Source organism: Alosa pseudoharengus, unplaced genomic scaffold (assembly GCF_046254945.1).
Source record: "Alosa pseudoharengus isolate Yale_2024_CS ecotype anadromous, Long Island Sound unplaced genomic scaffold, YU_APseudo_1.1 YU_APseudo_1.1_scf_2, whole genome shotgun sequence".
NCBI lineage: Eukaryota > Metazoa > Chordata > Actinopteri > Clupeiformes > Clupeidae > Alosa > Alosa pseudoharengus.
In genome coordinates this window covers 10,999,074-11,024,100 of record NW_027468663.1, presented here as the reverse complement: position 1 = coordinate 11,024,100, position 25,027 = coordinate 10,999,074, and the positions used below count along the sequence as shown (strand labels likewise).

The following is a 25,027-nucleotide window of genomic DNA, read 5'->3' as shown; positions in this document are numbered from 1 at the left end:
AGAGGTTATTGCCGTTTGTAGAGATGTTTTTACATGTTTGTCTCTAATCTTTATTTTTTCTAATCCAAAAAAATCCTACTAATCATCCTCTGGATATCTGATCTGCCAATCGCACCGATTGCTCGTTTTTGTCTTTTTTTGTTTTTGTTTTTCTATCAGACACAGGAGAAGTATTTTAGATGCCTTTGGATTCAGATGTCAGCGCTTAATTTCAAGATCATTTGAAATACTGCTGTAAATAAAAAAAGAAAGCAGTGAGGTGCATTCAAGAAGAGCTCCTGGGCATGGTTGTCATTTCTTGCGTGGTCAGAGCCCTCAGTTGATTGTGGTTTGCTCTTTGTTTGCTTGTTCGTTTGTTGGTATAACTGTCGAAAAAGAAAATGTTTATGTCCACACGAGTATCGCAAAAGACACTACATTCACAAAAACCAGAAAGAAATAAGACAGTTTGGCTCTGAAAAGTAATGAAGGAAAGGCAACAGGAAGGGCAGCAAGGGGTATTTTATTAAAAGGAAAAATCCTTATTTTTTCACTTTGATTATAGTTGAAAGAAGATATGCTGGAATGACTGTTTGACTCCACATAAAGAGTAAAGGACTGGTATGGACTGAGATTTATTTTTTCTTATAAAAAAGAAAAAAAAATACATTAAAAATGTCTGTGTACATGAAAGCATTACTCAGGAACAGTTACCCAATGGAGGTATTTGTGAGTAAAATGGTCCTGAGTCCAGTGGAACAGTGACCAACAGTGGACTATGATTGACTCTTCGCAAGTGAACAACATTGTTTATGCAGAATCTCATGTGTTGTCTGCCGTGGTTGGATTTCACATATCGGAGGCCTTCCTGTCACTGTCTGCCTCTGTGTGTCGGGGATGAATCATCTGAAGTTTGGTTGCACAAATTCATTGATCCAATGCAAGTGTTGCTATACACATGGTTTTACTCTCAGTTTGGCTGCTCTTCACTTGTGGCCACCGTTTTACCATTTTTCATGGGTTTCACAACATAACCTCTGCAACTGTACAGGCCGCTGTAATGTAAATAATAAACATATGCCACATTATGTAAAACAAAATGACCAAAGTAGTCGAATAATTCTTTGTACTGTTTCGGCCTTTACTGACTTGTTTTTATTTGTGTTTCTGTGGAAATTGATGTAGCACTTGTCCTCAAAAGGTTGACGATAAGTGCATAATTTTGGTTGGGTTCTCGTGGAAATTTCATAGTCACAAACCATCCTGAACAATTTCAGTAACTTTCATCTGACCGTTTAATATCCAGTTACATCCTGACTTCAGTCTTGAGAGCGACGTATAATGGATTTTGAAAAGAAAATCTTCCTTGGCATTTAAAATCATTCTAATTATTGTTTGGTGCACCCACATTTGAAATTTCTCAGACTATTAACCAGTTATGTTTTGAAATAAACTGCATTGATTTGATTGGCTACAGGCCTCAAAAACAACTCAGAATACAGTACAAGTTACTCTACCTCATCCCACATGGGGGCACTGCAGCACATCATCTAACATTGACACCTGAACTCAACCAAATTCAAGGACACTTTTTAAAATAAAAAAATATATCTTTATTATCAGTGTCTACTTCTAAAATGTCATCCAGACAAAAGAGGAGTTTAGCCAGATGGCCGTCGTATGTGCACACCAGAGACACCACCACTGACTGCTGTTACCGTGGTTACCTCTGGCAGCCCTTGTTACCCCAACGGTTGCTACTTCTCTTGCCCTCCCGGTTGCGGTTCCTACCCCTGCGCTTAGAGGGTCCATTGTCCCCCCAGTCGATGACCACATTCCAGTCGTCCCAGCTGGCCCAGTAGTCGTCGTCTGCCCAGGACACACTCGGCCGCAGGTTGGTGCTCTTCTTCCGCCGGAAGGGCATCATACCCCCACTGGAACCCGGAGCAGCGCTATAGTAACAACCCCCATCCTGGTCGGGGCTCTCCGCCTGAGCCTCGGCCTCTTCCCTGGGCCCCACTGAGGGTGGGTATCTGGACACCCAAGGCTCCTGACACTCCTGTCCCCAGGCCTCCGGAGCTGCTTTGCTCTCAGTCCAGCTGGCAGCTCTGAACCCCAGCACTTGGGATCCCTTCCCGGCGCCCGGTCTCTCCATGTCCATGCGGAGGAGGGGCTGGTTTAGGCTGAGGTTGTCAAGCTGGTCTGTGGGGGCTGCGGGACTGGGCTTTCTGTGCTCGGTACACTTCCTGCGATGCCTGTAGAGCCACACAGAGCTGAGCACTGGGCTGGAGGGAGCAGATGTGTAGGGGATCCACTCCACCTTCTTCTTTGGCGTGACTTTTTTATTGGTGGTGGTGGTGGTGCTGCTGCTGCTAGCAGTGGAGCCTGTTGGACCTCTTCTCAGCAGCACCACTTTGCCGGGCCTAGGGCCTGACTGACTGGGCTGCCTCCTGTCCCCACACCCATGCACAGCGTCGACCTGTCCAGTCGGACCACGCCTTCTGAACCCCTCTGTGTCCCCTTTTCCAGATGCCCTGTTAGGCCACCCTGAGTCTTTCTCTCCGAATTTCTCTGGTGCCTGGGAGACTCTAACTGCCTGAAGTACAGAGACCTGCTCTGGAGGCCTCTTCTTCCTCATGTTCCAGTTTCGGGTAAATGATGTGTTGATAATGAAAACACCAACTGTCCTGGCCAAGGTTACTGAAAAGTATTGCAGAATCTTTGTTTCAAGTTGGTACATTCACATTGGCAACACTCTTCTGAACAGAGGAAAAAATCAAACTATCTAAATTACAAAAAAATTTTACATCCAAAAAACCTGACATGACTGCTGTTTGTCTCTGCGACCTGACCTCAGCATAATGTAAAACACATTTTTGTAAGTAACTGATGTATCTATGCATAGGCCTAAGTTACCTTAGCCTCTACGTTAAATAACTTAGGCCTACCTAAAGCCTTACCTAAAATCTTAAACTAGACAACAATTAATCAGCCTATGTCACTGCATGCTCAAGAAACAAACTCACCTTGCAGCAGGCAATTATGAGGACCATAAAATGTTATCTGGATGATGGTGAGTTTGATCCTGTCAGCTGCCCGTATTTTGGTGTGAAGACGAGTTTATCCTTGTTTGTTATTGGAAACCATGGAGGCGCAGTTCATTCGAAATTATTTTGTTTCCAACGTTACGTTAATATACAATTCCAATGAGTTAGAAGATTCTTTAGAACATCCTTGCTGTCTACCACGGCAATTTAAAAGGATTTTTCACATAACTTTTCCTTCTTACATTGTTCATTGTTTGCCATGCGTTTTTTTAATTATTATTTATTTGAGTAGCCTCAGAGAATGTCTAATAAGGGCTCTGGTAGTCTAATTAAGGGCAGTGAGTGGTACAGAATGTGAGTGGTACAGGATGACGTCACGGTAGGTCATTTGTTTGGGGGAAAATCTCTTATTTTGGTCTTCATAATCATTTAATCGGATGAATACGGAATCGGAAGGAATGATGGCCCATAATTCGACTGAGTCCACGTTGGAACCAATGTCTTTTTAATAAAACTAGCGAGCTACAAGTCTTGCGGACTTGTGGAATGTGATTGTAACGCTGCATGGTGAATTGTTTTCCCATGATGCCTTGTGAGGAAAGGGAACGGGCTCATCTGAATAATTCCGCAGTGTGGGAGCTTTTTCCCACAGTGCTGTGCACTTGTTACTTCAGCGCACAATATCAATCTAATCTGTTCACGACAAACCTCACAACTGAGACTGACATTTTGAAAAAGATTTGTTTACGGTCGTCGCTGATCAACGATGGAAATTCCAAAGATGGTAAGAGACATTAATAAGAGACTTGGAACTTTCAGCGCTTTTCTGGAAAGTTGTTTCGTTTTCTTATTGAAGTTGTCGCAGATCTTACAAAAGCACGATTTACATATAGCCTAGCCTATCCTTAGCCTACTCCTCGTTATTAGTAGCCATTCTATCAACCACCTTGCTACTTTTCCGAAGTAGGGATGCTTCCTTCGATTTTGATATCAAGCCCTTGTCTGTGTTTTCTGTTATTGGTGGATCGGGGAGTGATTTTCTAGTTTGTTTAGCCTACTATGTCGTTAAGACTAGTCTAGATTTCACTTTATTTTTGTAAAGTAGACGGATTCATCTTTGTTTTGACATAACTTCGTGTAATTTGACGTCGGTATTTGTTCTTGTTTTGTTGTTTTTGACATTCCAAACTTTAGTTGGGCCTGTTATCAATTCTACGCAACCATTTTTAAATGGTAAATGAGCTTTAAATTAAAACAATCTGTAGCCTACATTTGTTTATGGTGGACTGTCAGTGTCACTCCTTAAGTCGCAGAGAATGGAGGTCAGCGTGTTGTCAGTGGGCTACTTTTCACCTTAGCATTCCATTCATTCCCCGCTCATGAAAGAGCTTTCTCGTGTAGGCTATTAGATGGCATGCAGGTTTCGCTGATGTCATGGTCTGTAATATTGGCTTTAGGGATGTTTTCACTACCTGGTATTTTCACCCCAATAGACACTGTAGCCAGGTCTGTCCCCAGTCGAAATAACACGACCTTGGTTTTAGTATCCTGAATTGATAATTAACTTGCACTTTGTTTATCCTGGTGCTGCTGGGTTGTGTGAACGTGCATTACCACACCAAATGTGAATGTGTGTGTGCCATCATCCACCTCTTCCCCCATCTACAGTAGCTGTAGCTGAAGCTGAGATTTCTCTCAGTTATGTGGTGTGTGTGTGTGTGTGTGTGTGTGTGTGTGTGTGTGTGTGTGTGTGTGTGTGTGTGTGTGTGTGTGTGTAAGAACCATACCTCTGGCCTGGCTGGTCCTCTGCAGTCTGGTCACATGGTGATAATTGGGCCCACTGGAGGCTCTGCTCAGGGAGCATTAGAGTTCAGTCCGTCTCCGGGGATTAGGCCTGCACCACCGGGATCCCCCCTGCCCCAGCGTGGAGCCTAGGAAACAGGAAATCTGTCTGTCTTTAATGTATACAGTGTTCCTCTGTGCATGGCAAGTATCTGGAGGGAAGGGGGGATGCTTTTGACTTGGAAGACAAACAGTGCAATGAGGCCCCCGCAGAGGTTGATGGAGGAGAGCCATGAAACATGCGCTTTGACATGCTGTTGTAAATCACTGTTGAGGAACATACAGTAGATTCATCATTTGTGCTTTGTCTATGCTGTTTTCCCCTATGTGAAACATGATCACCATACACACTGACATTTCCCTGTAGGATGTCTTGCAAAACCACTTTTTGTCTGGCATCAGGAGTAGAACTACTTAGTGTATTTGTACATCAATACACATGTGAGTAGATACCTATAGTTAAGAAGGCAGTATATGCCATATAAATAACCCCCATGGAGTATATGAACACCTAAGATTACCGTATTTTCCGAACTATAAGTCACACTTTTTTTCATAGTTTGGCTGGTCCTGCGACTCAGGTGCAACATATATATATATATATATATATATATATATATATATATATATATATTTTTTTTTTTTTTTTCCTCTTCATGACACATTTTTTGACTGGTGCGACTTATACTCCGGTGCGACTTATAGTCCGGAAAATACTGTACATAATTACCTCAGAGCACTGAATTTGACAGGTTTTATATTTTGTAATTTGCACTCTAGCTGTTATAAAAATGAATATAAATAGTAACATAAATATAATAGGCTATATAATAACATATAATAACAGGATGCAATTTCCTACCAAAAATAAACATAAAATTCATGTTTATTCAGTAATGTTGCCCTGTAGTGGTATCAGAGCATGTCATTGGGAAATGAACACAAACACTTTTGTAGGGAAAGTGAGTGAAGGAGCATATGGTAGGTCAGGCATCACTTCCACCTGTCATAATACAGCATACCTGGCCAGCCTGCTTTTCCTGTTTAGGAGGAGTGCAGTAGATAGGAGATGTGCACCTGCCCCAGTCTTGGGTTGGCTTCCTGGCCTGCCCAGTGTGGCCCTTGAGGGGGATGGGGGTTGGTTGGAACCGCTGCTGACAGTCTTTCTGTACACAGGTGGAACAGGAAAACCAGTCAGGGAATATGCCTACCCACTACTGCTGCAAAACAAAGTCAGGGAATAGTGTTAAGATGGAACACACACACACACACACACACATGCTGACACACTGTGAGCAGAGTGCCTGTGTTTGTTTGACAGATACACTGACACAAGACTGAAATGGTTGAGCAAGACCTGCGCTGCCTTTGTTTACAGTCTTTGTGTTTGTTCTACCCAAAACCAATAGATAAGTTGAAGCACGCTTGTGATTAGTCATTCGTGTAGATGTGGACCGGTGTGCAGAGTAGATTTTCTTTCAGTCAGAAGTCATATTTCTTTGTCTGTATTAAAATGTGAATTGAAAACTACTTAGTTAAACAGTGATTTTCCACTGGAAATGTTCATTGCTAGCATGAATAACAATATCAGAACCACAGCACAACATTACTGCACAAATTGGCCAAATATAGGTAGCAGTTAACAAGTTGGCTAGCTAACAGTAGCTCTTTGTACGTCTGATGTTTGTAGTTGTGCTGGTGTTTGTAGTCGTGTAGTGTTTTATTTTTTAATATGGGTTTGAGAAATATGCAACTGTATAAATGAAAAATAATCACTATCATAGTTTGTGGTGAGCACAGCACTTTCACAGGCGTGACTTGTGTAGCCAGCTCCCCTAGACTGTGAATACTGGTGCATATGAATGAGGTAGTTTTGTAGAGCAAACCTCAAGTGCATGGCAGCTAATCACCTTCCCTTCTACTTATAAGCTTGCCTGGGGTATTTCCTCTGTGATATGCTCAGTCAGATCATTTGTAGTTTCCTGATACATCAGAGGAATTTGAGGTGGTTACTGTCTGCAGTGTTGAGACTACTTGTGACGTCCTCTGGTGTTGAGCTCATTTTCAACTTCTGCTCTGTACAGACGGCTGAAAGAGTCGCTGATGTCCACTGTCTCTTATCTTGGATAGGATCACTTAACACTTTGTGTGGGTCTGATAGCCTATTGGCCTGTTTCCTCCCTCATGCAGATCTAGGTTTTAAATTGTCGCTTCTGTATGAAGCGGCTCCCTAACTCACACCAAGGCTCTCCTCCTCAATGTTCCCCTGAAATCTGTCAGTAGTTTTTTGCTCTCTGCTTCCTCTGTACTCAGTGTTAGCTATGGCCTCGCACTGCTGCTCTCACATGGGTTTGTCAACAGCAAACTCTTGTCTAATGAATAAGCATGGCCTCTCCTTGTCTGTCTTTGTGGTCAGTAAAGAGCGCTCCTTCGGGTTCCCAAGTAAGCGTCCACCCCCACCTCCTTTCCTAATCTATCTGTCCTGCCTACTTCAATCCCGTTCTCCCACTCGCGCTTCGCATTCTTCTGGGACGGATCTGCTCACTGTCCATCCTTCCAGATCTTTTGCTGTTGCTGACGGAGCCTTAAGTGTTGTTGGTCTAAGCATTATTAAGGGTTTGGCTCTGGCTTTCCCATAAGTACTGTGCCTGCACTTCTTGCACCATGGTCAGATGATCCCAGCAACTCTTCAAACCAGTTTTTTTCTGGTTTGCTTTTCAGCAGAGCCCTTCAACAATACTGCCATCTTATTATATGATTCTGGTCTTAAGTTAATTACTATATAATTGTTGTTAAACTCCTTCTTCCAAACAACACGCTCTCCCGTTTGTTCTCAGTGAGTGCGTGATCCAACAAACTGTTTAGAAACTCAAAAAAATCTAAATGGTCGCACTCCAAAATCGTTTCGGCCTTCGTCACTGTGTGTATTGTTGTCATCAGATTATTTTCTTTATTTTATTGACACTTTATCCAGTGTCCTTTGCTGAATAGAAAGGTCTGTTTAAGTAAAAAAAGAAGCAGTTGTTGTTGTTCAATCAGCCTCACCACAACCTCACAGATTGCCCAAGTAAAGAAATAGAAATTTTCAATTTATTAAATATTTATGTAAATGATTTATTTAGTCTATCTAAATAATATTTATTAACAGTGGGAATGTCCGCCTGCGCTGATTATGACTGTGAGTGTACCAGTACATTGGAATTGGACATAAGATTAGGACATTTGTGGATGCGCAATGTAATGCATGATCTCCATTTACACAATTTCAGATTTGGGTAGATGTGTAGTTAAAGGAAGTGGCATGATCTGATGCAGCAAAACAAACAGGATTTGTCACACTGGGACTGTTGACATACAGTTTAAGATGTTGGTGGTTAAGGTGGTGTTTTCAGAATGACTGTTGACATACAGTTTAAGATGTTGGTGGTTAAGGTGGTGTTTTCAGAATATTTCTTTTGATCGCTTCCTCTTCTTCCCTTCATCCTGTGCTCAAGCAGGTCTGACTGACTTGACAGGCTTGTCCTTACACTTACCATTTGCCACATTTTATTTTTATATAGTTTTTATGGTGTTTTATAGACAACGAATCTTGGTTTCATTTATTCTTATGGTATGTGGTCATGTGAATGAAAGATAAACAAAAACACATTCCCGCCAGCTGTATTGACTTGCACAGTGTAGTATTGAACAAGGTCACAAAATGTAAGAACAGCTTTCACTGCACACATTTATCACTAAAAGACAGCAGTTGGCAAACTGTGTGTTGCTAGAGTGTGTTGTTGGTGTTTGTTATGCCTTACACGTGTAGATAGATGGTTTTAGACCAACATTTCTCACAACTACTTGTGTACCTTGTGTGAACTGTCCCACTACAACCATACAATTGATTTGCTTTCTGCTCACTTTTTAAATGTAAGCACTAAACCATAAAGCCTTGTTAATATGTAGCCAGTGAAATTTGTCAGGTGAATTCCCACCGGCTTTTATGTTACCGGCATCCCTCCAGTTAGTTTGTTCCCAAAGACTTCACACTTATCTTGTCCTTTCTGTTTATCTAAGCCACATTCTTTTCGCTTTTGATTGGAGAAGGATCTTTTTACGGCCTTAAGATGACCCCTCTTTGACCCTTATCCTTTCTGCTTGATCCACAGCTCTGACACGGGGCTATCCCAGACCCGCAGCGTCGGCCCCCACACGTCCCTACCCCCCATCCAGACAGGAGCAGCGTCGGCCCCCACACGTCCCTACCCCCCATCCAGACAGGAGCAGCAGGATGCCTGTGCCCGGCCCCTGAGCCTCTGCTGCATCAGCCACACCTCCAGAGCTTCAGAGGTGAGACTCCCTCAGTGGCTGTAGGGCAGTGGGGTGAGGGTGCTATTTGCTTTCAGGGGGCAGCCGTGGCCTACTGGTTAGCGCTTTGGAACTTGTAACCGGAGGGTTGCCGGTTCGAACCCAGACCAGTAGGCACGGCTGAAGTGCCCTTGAGCAAGGCACCTAACCCCTCACTGCTCCCCGAGCGCCGCTGTTGTTGCAGGCAGCTCACTGCGCCGGGATTAGTGTGTGCTTCACCTCACTGTGTGTTTCACTAATTCATGGATTGGGATAAATGCAGAGACCAAATTTCCCTCACGGGATCAAAAGAGTATATATACTTACATACATACTTACTTATTTGTGCGTTCCATTTGTACATGCTAACTGTGACAACTTGTAATTTGTGAAAAGATGTAACTTACTTGTTGTAAGAACTCGCCGTGAACTGGGGGTCCCTTGACTTGTAATGTATGAGATCGCTTCTCTTCAGACGAGTTTAGGGGGGGTGTGCCGTCACATCATTTTGCGTAACTTCCGTTTTTTCAGACTACTTACTACTTAAAAGACGAGCTCATTTGACAAATGGATTACACCATATATCTGATTCTGGTGGGCCTCACAAGTCTGTCTGTGTACTTCCAGTGAAGTAGCTCAAAAGGATACATCTGTCTGTGTTGAAGACATGTAGGCTATCAGTTTATTTTTCTGTATAAAGGTAATGCAAACACTATTTTGATAACAGAGTCGGTCATCTTCAGCCCTTTCTGCTCTACACTCTTCTGTGCAGATTAGTCCTCCAGCTGAGAACGATGGATGAGATAGACGCAATCAAACTGAGGCTGGAGGAATCCTTCATCTCATCCCAAATAGAGCCCATCAACATTGAAGGTGGGCTCCATCCCTTTATAATGATGCCTGTCAATGGCAGGCAAGATATTTGTTTTCATTTAAGTGGCAACTGTAAGAAGTGAAATTGTCTCAAGGTATTTGACAGAACCCAGAGCCTGAACCCCCTGGAGTAAGTACCAAAGAACAACTCCCTTCTAACAGGAAGAACCTTGTGCAGAACCCAGCTCACAGTCAGGGACCCATTGGCTTGTGCAGAACCCAGCTCATAGTCAGGGCCCCATTGGCTTGTGCAGAACCCAGCTCATAGTCAGGGACGCATTGGCTTATGCAGAACCCAGGCCATAGTCAGGGACCCATTGGGAATCCGAAGCAAACAAATTACATGCATCAGCATAAAGTAATAATATAAGTGTATTTATTTATGCAGTTGTGCTCATACTTTTTACATACCTTGTACATACTGTACACATGCTAAAGTTAAAAGTAAAGACTAAAAAGAGGAATAACATATCACATACATAAAAATCACATCATCACATACCCTTCACCATACCTGGAGATTGGCATAGTTTTATTTCAGTTAGCCTAATAGCTGGTTTGATTTGCATTGAGATATGATCTTATGGAAAGTACCCCATGCCAATCGTGAGGTATGGTGAAGGGTATGTGATGTGTGCGGCTATTTTAATTCCAAAGGCCAAGTGAACTTTATCAGGATGCATTGTATCCTGGATCCATGAAATAACTGGCATTTAACAATAAAAATCTGCCTGCCTCTAAGGGAATTTAACAGGGGTAAGTATACTTATGCCCCCTGTATTCTTTACATTACATTACATTATATTTAGCAGACACTTTTTGACCAAAGTGACTTATGTCAGCTATATTATAAGGGATCACATTGTCTTCGGAGCAACTTGGGGTTAAGTGCCTTGCTCAAGGACACAACGGTGGAAGCCAGGAATTGAACCGACAACTTTCAGGCTACTGCACGCTAGCCCAGCTCCTTAACCACTACACTACCACCGCCACCCCATTCTATTTTCTGTATTCTAAGGAAGAACATGTATTTATTTACGATACATTATTCACAAAGGATATTGGTGTCCTTAAAGGTTGGATTTTTCCTCTTTTTTTTTTATTAAGGCATTGAGATCAATTTCCAAAAGCTTTTTTATTCCTCTTTTTAGTCAACTTTAGCATGTGTATGTACAGGGTATGTAAACTGTGTGCGTGTGCGTGTGCGTGTGTGTGTGTGTGTTGGTTATGATGGATGTTATTAGTAGATCCCCACTACACTGACTTGCGGGCAAGTCTGGAGGCGGATGTGCAGGGCTTCGAGGTGGAGACCTGGGGTCTGAGTGTAGACCAGCAGTACATGAAGCAGCTACAGAAGGAGGCCATCAAGAGACAAGAGGTCATTTATGGTGAGTCTATAAAGGGTCCTGTTCTCCACTCAGTATTGTTTGAAGTACAATGATACCAGTACAAGTGTTACATCTGTGTTAGATCTTTGTTCATGTTGTTTATTGTACTAATAAGCAGTTATAAGTTACATAAAAAGTTACGTTCATTTTCCAGATTGTTGTAATTTCACAATTTTATTTCACAGTTTTGTTTCCTGGTTATAAAAGTTCTCTGTGTGTATTTCTCTTTGGCTTTTATTTATAATCTTTGATGATCAAACAAATAGACTACCTTTCTTCTTACTCGCTCAGCAGCTGCCATAGTGACGTAGATGTCTCTCTCTCATGAGTGTCATGTGTCATCACCTATAAGACTCCCACTGCTGACTGACTGAAGCCTTACACACTGTTCTCAACTGCTTGTTTCTCAGAGACGCACTTAGCTGGGTTTACATAGACGTCTTACAAACTGTCTGAAGTATAGAAGACAACATGGGCAATACAGTATGAAAGATGAAAGCAGAACATTGATAAATATGTAATCACTCCTATACTCTACTACTAGTTGACAGATGCAGTGGTAATTTCTAGCTATAGACTACTCTGCACTCTAGTTTAATCGTTATTCTAATGCTGTGGCTATACCTCTGTAGTTTAAAAGTTTAAATCTTAAAATGCTTAAATAACAGCTTAGTTAATAGCATACATGTTATTATATTGTTGTAGTTGTAGCTCTGTAGCTTAAATGTTATTCCATTACTGTAAGATTGGAAGTTGGATAAATGCATCTGCCAAATGAATAATTGTAAATGTAAATTACTAATTACAGAGGTGTTTTTTTTTATTATTTTACTTTCAGCACTGTTAAAAGGGTCCTAGTAAATATCATTCTATTTGTGTTGAGATAATGACGGTGATCTGGTTTCAGAGCTGATCCAGACGGAGATAAACTACGTGCGTACACTGAAGATCATGCTGGGCGTGTTTTCGCGGGAGATGCGCAGCGTGCTGGACGAGGCCCGGCTCCAGCGGCTGCTGCCCCCGGTGGACAGTCTGCTGGAGATCCACCAGCACTTCCTGCGCTGCCTCAAAGAGCGCCGGCTGCAGTCTCAGGAGCCCGGCAGCGAGAACAACTACTGCATCCAGCGCCTGGGAGACATCCTCTGCTCACAGGTTAGTAGTCAAATCAGCGTCTGCCTGCCCCTATAGTCCAGTCATTTTAAGTCAAAATAGGGGTCAAGGTTGAACAAATTGCAACACAAGCAAACTTAACTGATTTTGAATCCTCAATATGTCCTGAGTAAGGGAAAAAAAGCCCCGAAGAATCCCGATAGGGGAAAGTTTCGAAAAAGACCCAAATATACCCTATTCATGCGCCTATACAGTATTTCTCTCACGCAAATAGGGGGGAAAAATTAACCTTCACATATCACCATGAAAATTACTGAGTTGATTACTTACATCAAGACAAACAAAAAATGTATTATACGTTTTTTGAAATTGTTTGTTAACATGGGCAAACAGGGCATAATGTAATTACGTATAGTTAATTTGTAAATACCACAACGGAGCTAATAGTCCAGGCAAAGGTCTGACCCAAAACTAATTGCAACAGAATTTATTTTCACATTTTTATATTTCAATCACCATAGTAAAAGACCATGAAAATCCAGTTGGTGGAAATATGTTAAAATGAGGGTTGTTTTATGCATTATTCTTCAGCAAATACTGACAAAACTGTAATTAGAATGTTGTAGAATACACATTCTAAAGAATATCTGACCCCATCTAACTTAACATGGAATTTTAGAATCTTGCATTGTTGAGGAACCTTCTTTTATTTTCAAAGAGTTCCTTTGGCTTATTTCAGACTGGTTTGTTGCAAAATTGGTGTCTATTTTTACATTGTGGCCCTTTGAATCAATGGAAATGGTTGTTGAATCTTTAAATAGAGCCAAGTGGGTTTTTGCATGTAAGTGTTCCACAATGTGTAATCTGTACAAACACATAGTTAGGCATTATTCATCCTAGGAAAGTGGTTTTGGTGTTTACGTAATCTGATTTAGAGGTCACTGAAACATACAGTATATCACACTAAAGTATCAGTCCAAGTCTTATAGTAATTGACCTCTTGCCCAGGGGTTGACTGATATACTGTACTGTCTGTCCAATCAGAGGGGCCTGTATGATGCCCCTTTACTTTGCACAATTTTTGTCTAAAACAATAATCGGACAGCACAGTATGTTTATGTTAGTGAATGCAGGAAAATTGTGAAGGCAAAGTTGAAGATGGACATGATCATGTCCTAATTCGACAGAAGGGTGCAGATGGGATAACTGCAGTTAGCCTCCAAGTGACTTTATTGTTGTGACATCTGGCAAAAATGCCATACTAATAAATATAGTTTAAGATGAATAATTAACAATGCATGCCTATGCATGGGTCTTGGTTTTACCAAAGTCATAGAACAGTCAAAACTATACATATTCTAAAAGCATATGCACTGTACATGAAATATAGCATCAATCAACTTATGTCCCATCTTCCTCCATACCATGCATAACACATACTCCTCTATTCTGTATAGGCGAATCAAGTGAACAGCTGATACAATTTGGCCTGCACTATTAAGAGAAACAAATTAAACACCATAAACCATATATTTTCTATAAGCATATACCCTCTAGAGGAGATATAACACCATTTAAGACATTTCCCATCTTCCTCTATGCCATGCACTATACCCCTCTATTCTGTAAAGGCGAATCTAGTGTAAAGTAGATACATTTTGGCCTATACTGTCCAGGGAAAACAAATTAAAAACCATAAACTATATATTTTCTATAAGCATATAGCCTCTAGAGGAGATATAACACCATTTAAGACATTTCCCATCTTCCTCTATGCCATGCACAATACATTTCCCTCTATTCTGTAAAGGCAAATCTAGTGTAAAGTGGATACATTTTGGCCTATACTGTCCAGGGAAAACTAATTAAACACCATAAACTATATATTTTATATAAGCATATACCCTCTAGATGAGATATAATACCAGTTAAGACATGTATTATCTTCCTCCATGCCTTGGACAATTTCTTTGTCAAATGTTGCAATTAGTTTTGGGTCACTATACATTAGCTATACATAATTACATTATGCCCTGTTTGCGTATGTTAACAAACAATTTCAAAAAACGTATAATACATTTTTTGTTTGTCTTGATGTAAGTAATCAACTCAGTAATTTTCATGGTGATATGTGAAGGTTAATTTTTTCCCCCTATTTGCGTCAGAGAAATACTGTATAGGCGCATGAATAGGGTATATTTAGGTCTTTTTCTAAACTTTCCCCTATTGGGATTCTTCGGGGCTTTTTTTCCCTTACTCAGGACATATTGAGGATACAAAATCAGTTAATTTTGCTTGTGTTGCAATTTGTTCAACCCTTTCTCCTAAAATGACTGGACTACTACCAGCACACCAGCAGCACCTTTGGGTGGCTCCAGGAATGAGAGGCATGACAATGATGTCATTCTCTTAGGACCACAGCTATGTGGATTTAAGCTGTAGGGTTTTCCTTTGCCAGCACTCAAACAAACGTCAAACATTCTTTCACTGGAAAGCGTTTTCTAAACTTAAAATATTTTACTTAAGGAAGTAGAATGTGTTAAATGTGACAGTGTAAATTGCTCGAATGTCAAATTTTAACATGCTTCATTAAACACTTCAGCTTGTCAAGAAGTGGTGTTGTGACTGACAGTCAACGTGGCAATTATCTCCTGTGAAGTTTTCAGGGGAGATGGGAGTATTGATGAAGGAGAACTATGGAGGTTTCTGCAGTCATCACAATGATGCTGTCGGCTACTACAGAGAGCAAGTCCAAAGCAACAAGAAATTGCAGTACATGATGCGGGTATTAATCCAATCGATTTCAATGTTCTTTCATCGTTTATTCATTCATAGCAGAGCATTGTAGAGCTTTTTTTCCCAAAGAAAAATGATAACTAGATATATCAATGATTGTTACTATGTCTATCCATATTGTAGAAAATCAGTCAGCTGACCATTGTGAGGCGATTAGAGGTGCCTGCGTGTATTCTTCTGGTCACACAGCGCATCACCAAATACCCTGTACTGGTGGAGCGCATTATCAAGAACACTGAGGGTAACCAAACTCTTCATTACTGATGTAGATTACAAACTCTTCATTACTGATGTAGATTACAATCTCTTCATTACTGATGCTGACAATGTTGTACCCCAATGTCGTACCCCCATGTCGTACCCCCATGTCGTACCTCCTATTCACTACACACCCTCTGACCGCTCTGTCCCCAGCTGGCACAGAGGAACATGAGGAGCTGGTGCGGGCGCTGGGCCTCATCAAGGGCACCATCATGCAGGTGGACGGCCTGGTCAATGAGTACGAGAAGGCCCAGCGACTGCGGGACATCGCTGGCAGGATGGATCCCAAGTCGCTGGGCAGGATGGGGGACGGACGCGAGTTCCGCAGAGAGGATCTCCTGCGTGGGGACCGCAAGCTGCTGCATGAGGGCACCGTCAACTGCAGGACCTCCTCCGGGCGGCTGAAAGGTGGCACGCCTGGGATATTAAGTGTGGGAGACAATATATAGGAACAAATGCCATTAGGATGAGATTGTTTTTTCTCTAACTGTGTTTTTGTGTGTTTTTCAGATGTCCTCACTGTGTTACTCTCAGATGTGCTGATATTATTGCAGGAGAAAGACCAGAAATATGTTTTTTTCTCCGTGGTTAGTGGGCGCTCATGAGCATTGAAGTGTTAAATATAAAGTGGTGGGTAAAAGACTTGCATTTTTGGAATGCCACCAACCGGTCCAACCCTGGTTTGTCTTCCCTGACCTCAGGACAACAAGTCGTCCGTGATGCCCCTCCAGAAGCTGATCGTGCGTAATGTGGCACTAGATGAGAAGGCCATGTTTCTGATCTGCGCCTCGTCAGACTTGCCAGAGATGTGTGAGGTCCTCACAGGGTCCAGAGAAGAGCGGGACACCTGGATGAACCACATCGGGGAGGCCATTGCCAGGTGAGTCCCATGTGGACAGATGTATTAAAGAGTTCATGCTGTGAATGCTGGTAGAACACATCACTATAACAATAGCAAGGTGCCCCAGGAGCGCTCATACTTACCGGTATATCACATCTACAGGGGCATCTTCAAAAAAATGTGAATATCATGGAAAATTTTCATTTTCCCCCTTAATTTATTTCAAAAAGTGAAACTTTTCATATAATCTAGATTCATTATACCCAAAGTGAATTATTTCAAGCCATTTGTTTTAATCATAACTATTCTAATCTTGATGATTACAGTTTGTGTGTGTTTCACACCAAATAAAAATATTTTCCTCTCATAACTTATTTAAACCTGCATGGCAAACTTTAGGCGCCAGGGTTAAGAAAACAACATCATTGGATTTTGACATTAAAATTTCAAAAGGTTTGAAAGTGGTCAGAGATAAAGTCCTACTGTAAATATAAAAATCTTTGAGTATAAGCAACAAACAAAGTTTATGAAGGGGGTAAATGTACCCATCTAATTTGCCACTGGATGGTAAGCACCTCAAATTATCCACCTTTCAGTAAATACTGGCTGTTGAACATACTGTATTTGAGCAGGTTTACTTTGTTTTTTGTCATATTACCCATAAAACAAATTAACAGGAAAACAGGTCTAAGATGTAAACCAACAATAGTAAACTATTACTAGCCTATAACCACAAACCGTTATTATAGGCCTACAATAAAGTAGCCTGGTCAAATGAGTTCCTATCGTGGGTGACTGTAGTTCTTCAGAGCCATATTTTTACTACCCCTGCTGTCTGTACCACGTCCATTACGGACACTATCATCACGATTACCACTGCCAGCTATGTTGGGCAGAGGGTCGAAATAAGCATGGTATGCTTAGTGGACACCGTCGTATTCTCATAATCTCCAAAAGGCAGATACTCTCCTTGAGAATCAGAATAGGTGAATAACATAGCCTACCCAAGACTTCATCACACGTGAAAGTTTTTTCAACATTTGGTGTCGGCCTATTTCTGCTTCAATTTGTGCAAAATTATTAGTACAAGTATTAGTAAGTATATATATACTCTTTTGATCCTGTGAGGGAAATTTGGTCTCTGCATTTACCCCAATCCGTGAATTAGTGAAACACACTCAGCACACAGTGAGGTGAAGCACACAATAATCCCGGCGCAGTGAGCTGCCTGCAACAACAGCGGCGCTGGTGCCAACTGGTCGGGGTTCAAACCGGCAACCCTCCGGTTACAAGTCCGAAGCGCTAACCAGTAGGGCACGGCTGCCCACAAAAAATGTCACCGTAGTTGGATCTACCGTCTATTTTAACCACTGTTGTTGTTTGTCGCAATTAAAAATACCCTCAAGGTCCGAATTACATTATTGTTTTGACATTAGGTCTCGGGCCGGAATTGGGACAGGAGATTGAGACCCCTGCTATAATCTCTCAGTCTGGCCAGGCAATGGACTTTTCCACAATATTACAATTTTAGGAATGCCTCCTGTTAATAAGGTGATAAATTGGCGATAATCTAGCTGCACAATGCACATCATCATGATGTAGGGGCTACGATTAAACATACTGCAGTTTCTTGATGGAGAGGAGTGGCCCAGCCTTGGTAGCAATTGGTAGCTCATTCCAGCATCAGGGAGCCACAAACAAGAATAGTCTATAGCCGTGTGTGTATGGACGACAGAGCCTGGCATCATTCCATGGAGGAACGCAGTGGCCAAGGGGTGGTATAAGCCTTTATGAGGGCTTTCGAGGAAGTGGGTGCAGACCCAGAAATCATTTTGTAAGTAAGCATTAGTGCCTTGAATTTAGTGTGGGTGGGAATAGATAGCCAGTGGAGCTCAATGACCAGGGGGGCTAACATGCCCTTTCTGGCTGGTTTTGGCCATGTTCTGGGTAAACCAGAAGGTTTCACCATGCAAGCCAGGAGGTCCATTTGAAGGGCGTTTCAGTAGTGGACGAGACAAAAGATAACTTTGGCCTGTACCGAGAGTTGGGTGGCATATTGAGTTATGTGTCAGCTTAAATGACTGAATGTAACAGGAGTTCATTCAGTGCACCCTCTGAAATGTTCTTTTTTGTTGTGTTCCAGCTGCCCAGAGGATGTAGATGAGGAGCTGGTTAGTGAGCAGGATGAGGCCATTGCAGCGAGGCTAAGAGACTTCCAAGGTAACATAACTCAAGATGGTGGAATGGACCGTCCATAGCTTTCTGATGGAAGCTCCTCTCATTCAGAATGTACCGTTCTGGATTTTGTCTTTGCAACATGCTAGAACAGCTTTGAATTATTCTGGCCTAAATTGTAGATTGTAGGAGCATTTTTTAAATCTTCTCTCTAATGCATAGTTCTGAATGCATCAGCCATCTGAAAAGAATCTGTAAACTGATATATTGTATATCTTTGTGAACAGAGCATCTATACATGAGAGATAACCAGATTGTGCGGCTCCTTGAAGAGAAGTTGCAGGTCTTTGCAGCACTAACAGAGACAGTGGCAGGTGTGGACGACACAACAGCATACCGCCGCCTGCTGCTGCGTGGCACTGCCCCAGACCTCCAGCAGGGGGAGCAACTGCTTTTAGGAGCAATAGCTGATGGTGAGAGACTTGGCCAATGAGATCTAAGTGCCTGATTCCAGTGGTCATTCATCATCAACAATGATTTGTACAATGTATTAGGTAATTTCCTAACTGTTCTTTGATAGTTAACTGACACAAATGGCTGTTCCATAATTGGAACATGATGCAAGTGAAAACCTCACTGTCTAAATGAAAAAAGACAATGAAAACTAATTTCTAGAGTGTAAATAAATCTTAATGTGATTGTGTGTCTGAGAAGTGGGGGCAAACAGTTAATGTGTGCACATCCCACCTTCTGGCAGGTGCAGGACAAAGGAAACTATACTCAAATGAAAAAAGATAATGTCCGCAACACTGCTTTTGACTCCCAATATTTAATGCAACGTTTCGACCCTGCTGGGTCTTCTTCAGGCAAAATGATCATTTTGCCTGAAGAAGACCCAGCAGTGTCGAAACGTTGCATTAAATATTGGGAGTCAAAAGCAGTGTTGCGGACATTATCTTTTTTCATTTGTCTGAGAAGTGGGCCATGAATCTGCCCAGGCCTGTTAAAACCTCATCACCTCATTACGGCGGTCACTGAAGGGCTCTTCCCATCTTCTGTTTCCCCAGTGGAGGCCTTACAGGGTCTGCTAATGACAGGAGAGCAGCAGAACAGTGCACCGCACACGCAGATGAGCCCAGAGCGGAACAGTGCACCGCACACGGAGATGAGCCCAGAGCTGGCAGCGCTACCCAGGAGAACTCAGACCTTCCAGGGCTACGACCACCTCAGGAGGAGTGAGTAATATTAATATGATATTAGTATTGTTGTTATATTAACTTATAATTAATATATGTAATAATATTAATGTATTTCAGATTAAATATAGGTAATGTGTGTTTTACATTGTTATATATTCTTTTCTATTCAGTTAGTGTGATAAATCTAGGCATACACAAATATCCACTCTAATCTCCATGTAATTTTCTAGTATTATATTTATATTGGTACTCAAAGTACTGTAACCAAGTTATGGATGCGTGTTTGGCATGTTAAGGGTTAACGTGTGACTGTGTGGTGTAGTAGATGGTGACCCGCGGGCAGAGGGCCGAGAGAGGAACCAGCGTCCCAGCTCTGACCCCCTGGTCAGGGAGCACTACCCCACAGAGGGCACGGAGCTGTCGGTAGGTCCCCAGAGCAATTATGAGCCCAGTGAAGAGCCCAGTGAAGAGCCCTGATGGTGGTTAATGAGGTGGTGACAGTGCCGTGTTTAGATCTGGTCCAAATACTGTGTCAGCATAGTCTGGTGTGGACCCTTATGTGCTGACATTAGAGACACCAATGAGGCTGCCATGCTTATCGTTCCTGTAGCTTATATCAGCTTTCTTTATGGACACTGCTTCACTTTGATCTTGTATGTAAACAGTGGAGCCTGGCTAACCCTAAAGACACACATTGATGCTGATAAAACTCAAATAAAGCTTGATGTCGGCAAACGCAGGGCTGAGGCTGCAGCTATGCAGCTTATTGACTCTGACCGATCTTCACTGTACAGGCTGACGAAGAGGTCACCGCTGGCGTGGGCCGTGTGGACTTAGCCCCATTCCCAAAGGCAGAGGTGAACATTGCTTATATGAACTCCTTACTCCTCAAACATAAGTGACTGAAATCGATCTTACCTCTTCATTCATCCTGATTGTTTTTTCCTCCTCTGTTAGTTCTCGGAGATGCTGATGGCAATCAGCCAAAAACTCTACAGCCTACAGGTATGTGACTCTCAGTTTTGTGTTTTCAGACATTCATTTTATTTTTCCTGGTTTTGTTCACTGTCCTAATGTGTTTGTTTATTTTACACATACATATATAAAGTTGTATTTTGGTAATATCATCATTGGGCGTGTTTTGGGTGTAACAGATCCTTTACTTTTTGTAAAAACTCTGTCACAGTGATTGTCATAGTCAGACATGATGTTATCCCACCTCCCACCCCCCAGGCAGTCATCACTGAGCACGACACTAGCTCAGAGCTCCTGCGCGCCACCGGCAGCGGCGATCGGGCCAGCCGTCAACGCGGCAACATGCTCCTGGAGCAGGAGCGCCAGCGCAACCTGGAGCGCCATCGCGAGGAACAGGCCAACTTCCAGCGGCTGCAGAACCAGCACCGGCAGGAGCAGGAACGCTGGGAGCGCGAGCGGCGGCAGCAGCAGCTGCTGGCCGAGACGGCCGACGCCGAGCTGCGGCAGCGGCGCGAGGAGTGCGAGCGGCAGGAGGCGCAGCTGACCGCCGAGAGGGACGAACTCCAGCGGCATCGGCAGGACTATCAGCAGGACCTGGAGCGTCTGCGCGAAGCCACGCGCACCGTGGAGAAGCAGCGCGAGGAGCTGGAGCAGCAGCGCAAGAAGCTGGAGAAGGCGAAGAAGTCCAACACCATCTGCAGCCCGGGACACTTCAGCTACGAGGCCGTACAGGTGGGGCGCCCGCGCATGGGAATCAGCTGGGGCCAAACCAGCAGGGTTTTGGTGCCAATGGAAACTCTCAGACAAGATGTTTGGACTACTGTTACGTCAGCCTTACTAAATATCAATGTTGATGCATGTGCAAATAGCAATTCTTAACGCTCCAATTTTTAACTGAGGATTGTGATGATAATTTCTCCAATAATATTATTTAACATTTAAAACCTAAACAGCAATAAGCCACTTTTAGAGGTAATTTTTTGTAGGTAATGAGTTTTGGGATCATCCATCTTCAAATTCAATTAAAGTTGTGGGGTCATTGTGAAGTTAAACATACCAGTCAGTACTTTCCAGCTTGGTGTAAGCATATTGTAAAAACATAACCAAATCTTCCACATTATAGCTTTGTCATCTCTGTTGTTTTACATTGTGTAACCCTCCCCTCTGCAGTCATTCTCCCATGCAACCACTGACGACTGGCCACTGATGACCAGCACTGGAGAGGACCTCTTCCGCAAGCCCCACTTGCGGCCCAGCCTGTCCCAGGCCACCTCCAGCTTCCTGGAGAAGCCCCCGGAGGTGCCGCCGCGCCGCGAGAGCATCAGCCCCTCCATCATCAGCCCCTCCTCCACCAAGACGGAGGTGCCCATGCACCTGATCAGCACCACCAACCAGGCCCACAAGGGCGGCCCCATTCAGCAGCAGATCCCCACCAAGCTGGCCCTCATCAAGGGCAAGGAGAAGGGTGGCAAGAGCAAGTCCCACCATCGCACCAACAGCGCTGGTGAGTCTCATTCTCACTACTGGCTGCCATTCTTAAGTGTAAAGAAGAAGTGCATGTTATTTGCATTCACGTTAATTCATTTAAGCAGATTCCTTTACCCAGAGTGACGTAAATACATAACATTACATGAATACATACATTATACACACATCATATACACGCATCTTCACATTCATATTACTGGTATTATATATGCTAGTGTGTCAAAACAGTGTTTTTTTCCCTCATCTCCTCTCTGTCCATTAGCCTCCATTGAAGTATCCCAGGTTATACCTATCAAAGTGACAGGGAAGGAGGGAGGCAGCCTGAAGTCCAAAAGGGCCAGCAGTCCTCGCCATCTCCATCCAGGTAAGACTGGAAGCTGCCCTTCTCTCCAGCCTGGACACCACAGGAGCTACAAACAACTGACATAATGTTTATGTTTATATTTAATGTTTTTGTCCAAAGCCACCTACAAGTATCAACACGATTAGTAAAACATGATTATTTGAAAAGCCTACATTAAGTATAATAGTAATAATAACAGCAAATATGAACAATGAAAATAATGTGAACATATAACATATAGCTGTTGATGTCATATGTCATATGAACAAAATCCATAAACATACAAACCATAACTCTATAAGATAATTAATTAATTAATTAATTATGTATCAGATGAACAGATGAGTCTTAAAACATGTCTTGAAAGTCCCAAAACCATCACGTGAATGTGGAACATTTGGCATCTCACTCCACTGACTCCAATCACTTAGGAAAATAATATTTTCCTCTTTCAGATACCTTTGTGCGTCCAGACAAGCCGTCCAACTCGAAACCCTCTCATGCTGCCAGTACGCGCAGGAAAGCCGGTCAGTCCCAATCCCAAGACCCACAGTCACGCCACAAAAAAGGAAGCGGCACTCCTAAGGAGGACATTATATTCTTTTAATCTCCACGCAAATGTGTGGATCAAAAGACTGGGAAAAGCACAGACTATTTTTAATCCTTGACAACGTGACTTGGTCCACTGTATAGGTAGTGTCTTTGTACTCTAAGTGCTGTATTCTTATTACAGAGAGGACCCTCCATTTTTAGACAATGTGAGTTGTTTGGTTTTATCGGTATTCTCATTCTTTAATTTGATCATTTTGGCTTTAATTTTTATGCTGGTTGTCAGTTTGTCTTCTCGCCACAAACCCAGCCAAATGTTTTTAGCGCTTCACTGACAAGCCTTACGGTGCTCAGCTATCATCTCACCTTCTTCCAGATGTGCCAAAACAGGGCTTGGCTAGGTCATATGGAGGTCAGTACAAAGTCTAAATCATTCCATTTACCATTACTTACTAACTGTGGCCTGCGCAATGTATATAGAGAATATCCTGCCCTTGAATAGCATGTTGATTATAAAGTTCATGCATGTCATGGTCGTTGGTGTGTACATAGTTTGATATTACCTTTGTCTGATAAGATTTTGGTACTTATTATTTTAATCATGTTTCCTGGCAAAGCTGGTTGCATTAAATCTGTCTAGTCTGACTGTCATTATTAAAATAATAGTAGAGTTGCATATTGCAATGTTAATATGCAGAACAACACTTTTATGAGCTATAATACAGTCATGCCAAAATGCTCCATGCAAAATGCAATGCTATATACTTCAGACAGGGCTGTACAGTGCTACATATATATGTGGCTCATGCTAGGAGAAATCAGTCTGTGCTATGTATGATTTATCAGGTTTTTTTTTTTTTTTGTTCATGTCATGGGACATGAGTATTATATGGACATGTCTTGTTTATGACATTTCTCCATCTGTGTACCAGTCTGGATACCTTAATCTGATATTTTCTGTACTTCTGGTGTAAATAGAGAATATGTGTTTAGAGTTTTAATCTCAGCCTACTATTGAGTCCTTTCTGGGTATTGATGGCCAAAAAGATGATGTAAAGGGCTGTTATCAACTATTTGGTAGTATTCTTTCTGCTGTACTGCAGAATGGGTGTCAAGGTGAATTTGATCAAGTGAAAGTCATGTTTACTTTAAATGCACAAAACTATCAAAAGACAACTTTGCAGATTCCCTTAAAAGCTAGTGAAAATGTGTAAATATCCATTGTCTATGAAGTCTGTAACATTGTATAGTTGTAAAGTAATTGTGACAGTGGCGTGCAGGCAATTGCTTCCTCTGCATTCATGTGATAAATAAAGGGGTTTTATGAGAATACATCTCTTTGGTGAAGGCATCTTTTCTCTATTTATTGTTCTGTAAATAAAATATCTTGCAGATTCTGGTAGCCTAATTCCAATAACATTCTTTCCAATTAGGTCAATATGTTGTCTTTCTTGGATGCTAGACTACATATTTGTTACAGATCGAGAAACGCACTCAACCAGAAAGCTAAACTGCTTTGTCTTGTCAGACCGTTTCCAGCAACAGTACAGGCAGCAGGCAGTGTTGAGATGAGATCTACGAAGAAAGCTTTAGTTTTAGTGGAAGCACCCCCCCCCCCCCCCCCTCCTCTCTCTCACATACACACAGAGCAGCAGCAGCAGCAGCTCAATGCCCACTCAGTACTGATCAGTATGACAGCACAGGCGGGGAGGCTGCGGCAGCTCAACACTGCAACCGCCTCGGCCCTGACTGCCCTCTGCCACACTGGGAACTCACTACTGAAAGCAGACGCTGCTCTTGACAGTTCATCCGAATCATTGCTGGAGCTCTCA

At 42.4% G+C, this 25,027-nt stretch overlaps 1 protein-coding gene across 3 annotated transcripts; it reads left to right on the top strand.

The window, feature by feature from the left end:
* Positions 1 to 3,657: 3,657 nt before the first annotated feature.
* Positions 3,658 to 24,587, top strand: arhgef18a (rho/rac guanine nucleotide exchange factor (GEF) 18a). 3 transcript variants are annotated; one of them, XM_076293688.1, is made up of 20 exons: positions 3,658 to 3,810; positions 9,020 to 9,200; positions 9,970 to 10,070; positions 11,318 to 11,458; positions 12,366 to 12,610; positions 15,228 to 15,353; positions 15,488 to 15,605; positions 15,779 to 16,033; positions 16,136 to 16,212; positions 16,327 to 16,505; positions 18,610 to 18,686; positions 18,929 to 19,114; positions 19,709 to 19,876; positions 20,163 to 20,263; positions 20,635 to 20,697; positions 20,798 to 20,845; positions 21,074 to 21,547; positions 21,986 to 22,319; positions 22,566 to 22,667; positions 23,102 to 24,587. In XM_076293688.1, exons 3-20 carry the CDS (start codon positions 9,992 to 9,994, stop codon positions 23,251 to 23,253), a joined length of 2,925 nt encoding a protein of 974 aa, XP_076149803.1. In that variant the 5' UTR covers positions 3,658 to 3,810; positions 9,020 to 9,200; positions 9,970 to 9,991; the 3' UTR covers positions 23,254 to 24,587. The 3 variants fall into 3 exon arrangements, with proteins under 3 accessions (XP_076149803.1, XP_076149805.1, XP_076149802.1); XM_076293690.1 differs by having other exon boundaries at positions 11,315 to 11,458; positions 20,166 to 20,263; XM_076293687.1 differs by having other exon boundaries at positions 11,315 to 11,458.
* The last annotated feature ends 440 nt before the right edge of the window (positions 24,588 to 25,027 follow it).

Bases quoted from the DNA above. Each gene is read 5' to 3' on its own strand.
- arhgef18a (XM_076293687.1), top strand. From the start codon at position 9,992: ATGGATGAGATAGACGCAATCAAACTGAGGCTGGAGGAATCCTTCATC. The intron at 18,687-18,928 runs GTAACATAACTC...CTTTGTGAACAG, and splicing joins GAGGCTAAGAGACTTCCAAG to AGCATCTATACATGAGAGAT. The intron at 20,698-20,797 runs GTGAACATTGCT...CTCCTCTGTTAG, and splicing joins CCCCATTCCCAAAGGCAGAG to TTCTCGGAGATGCTGATGGC.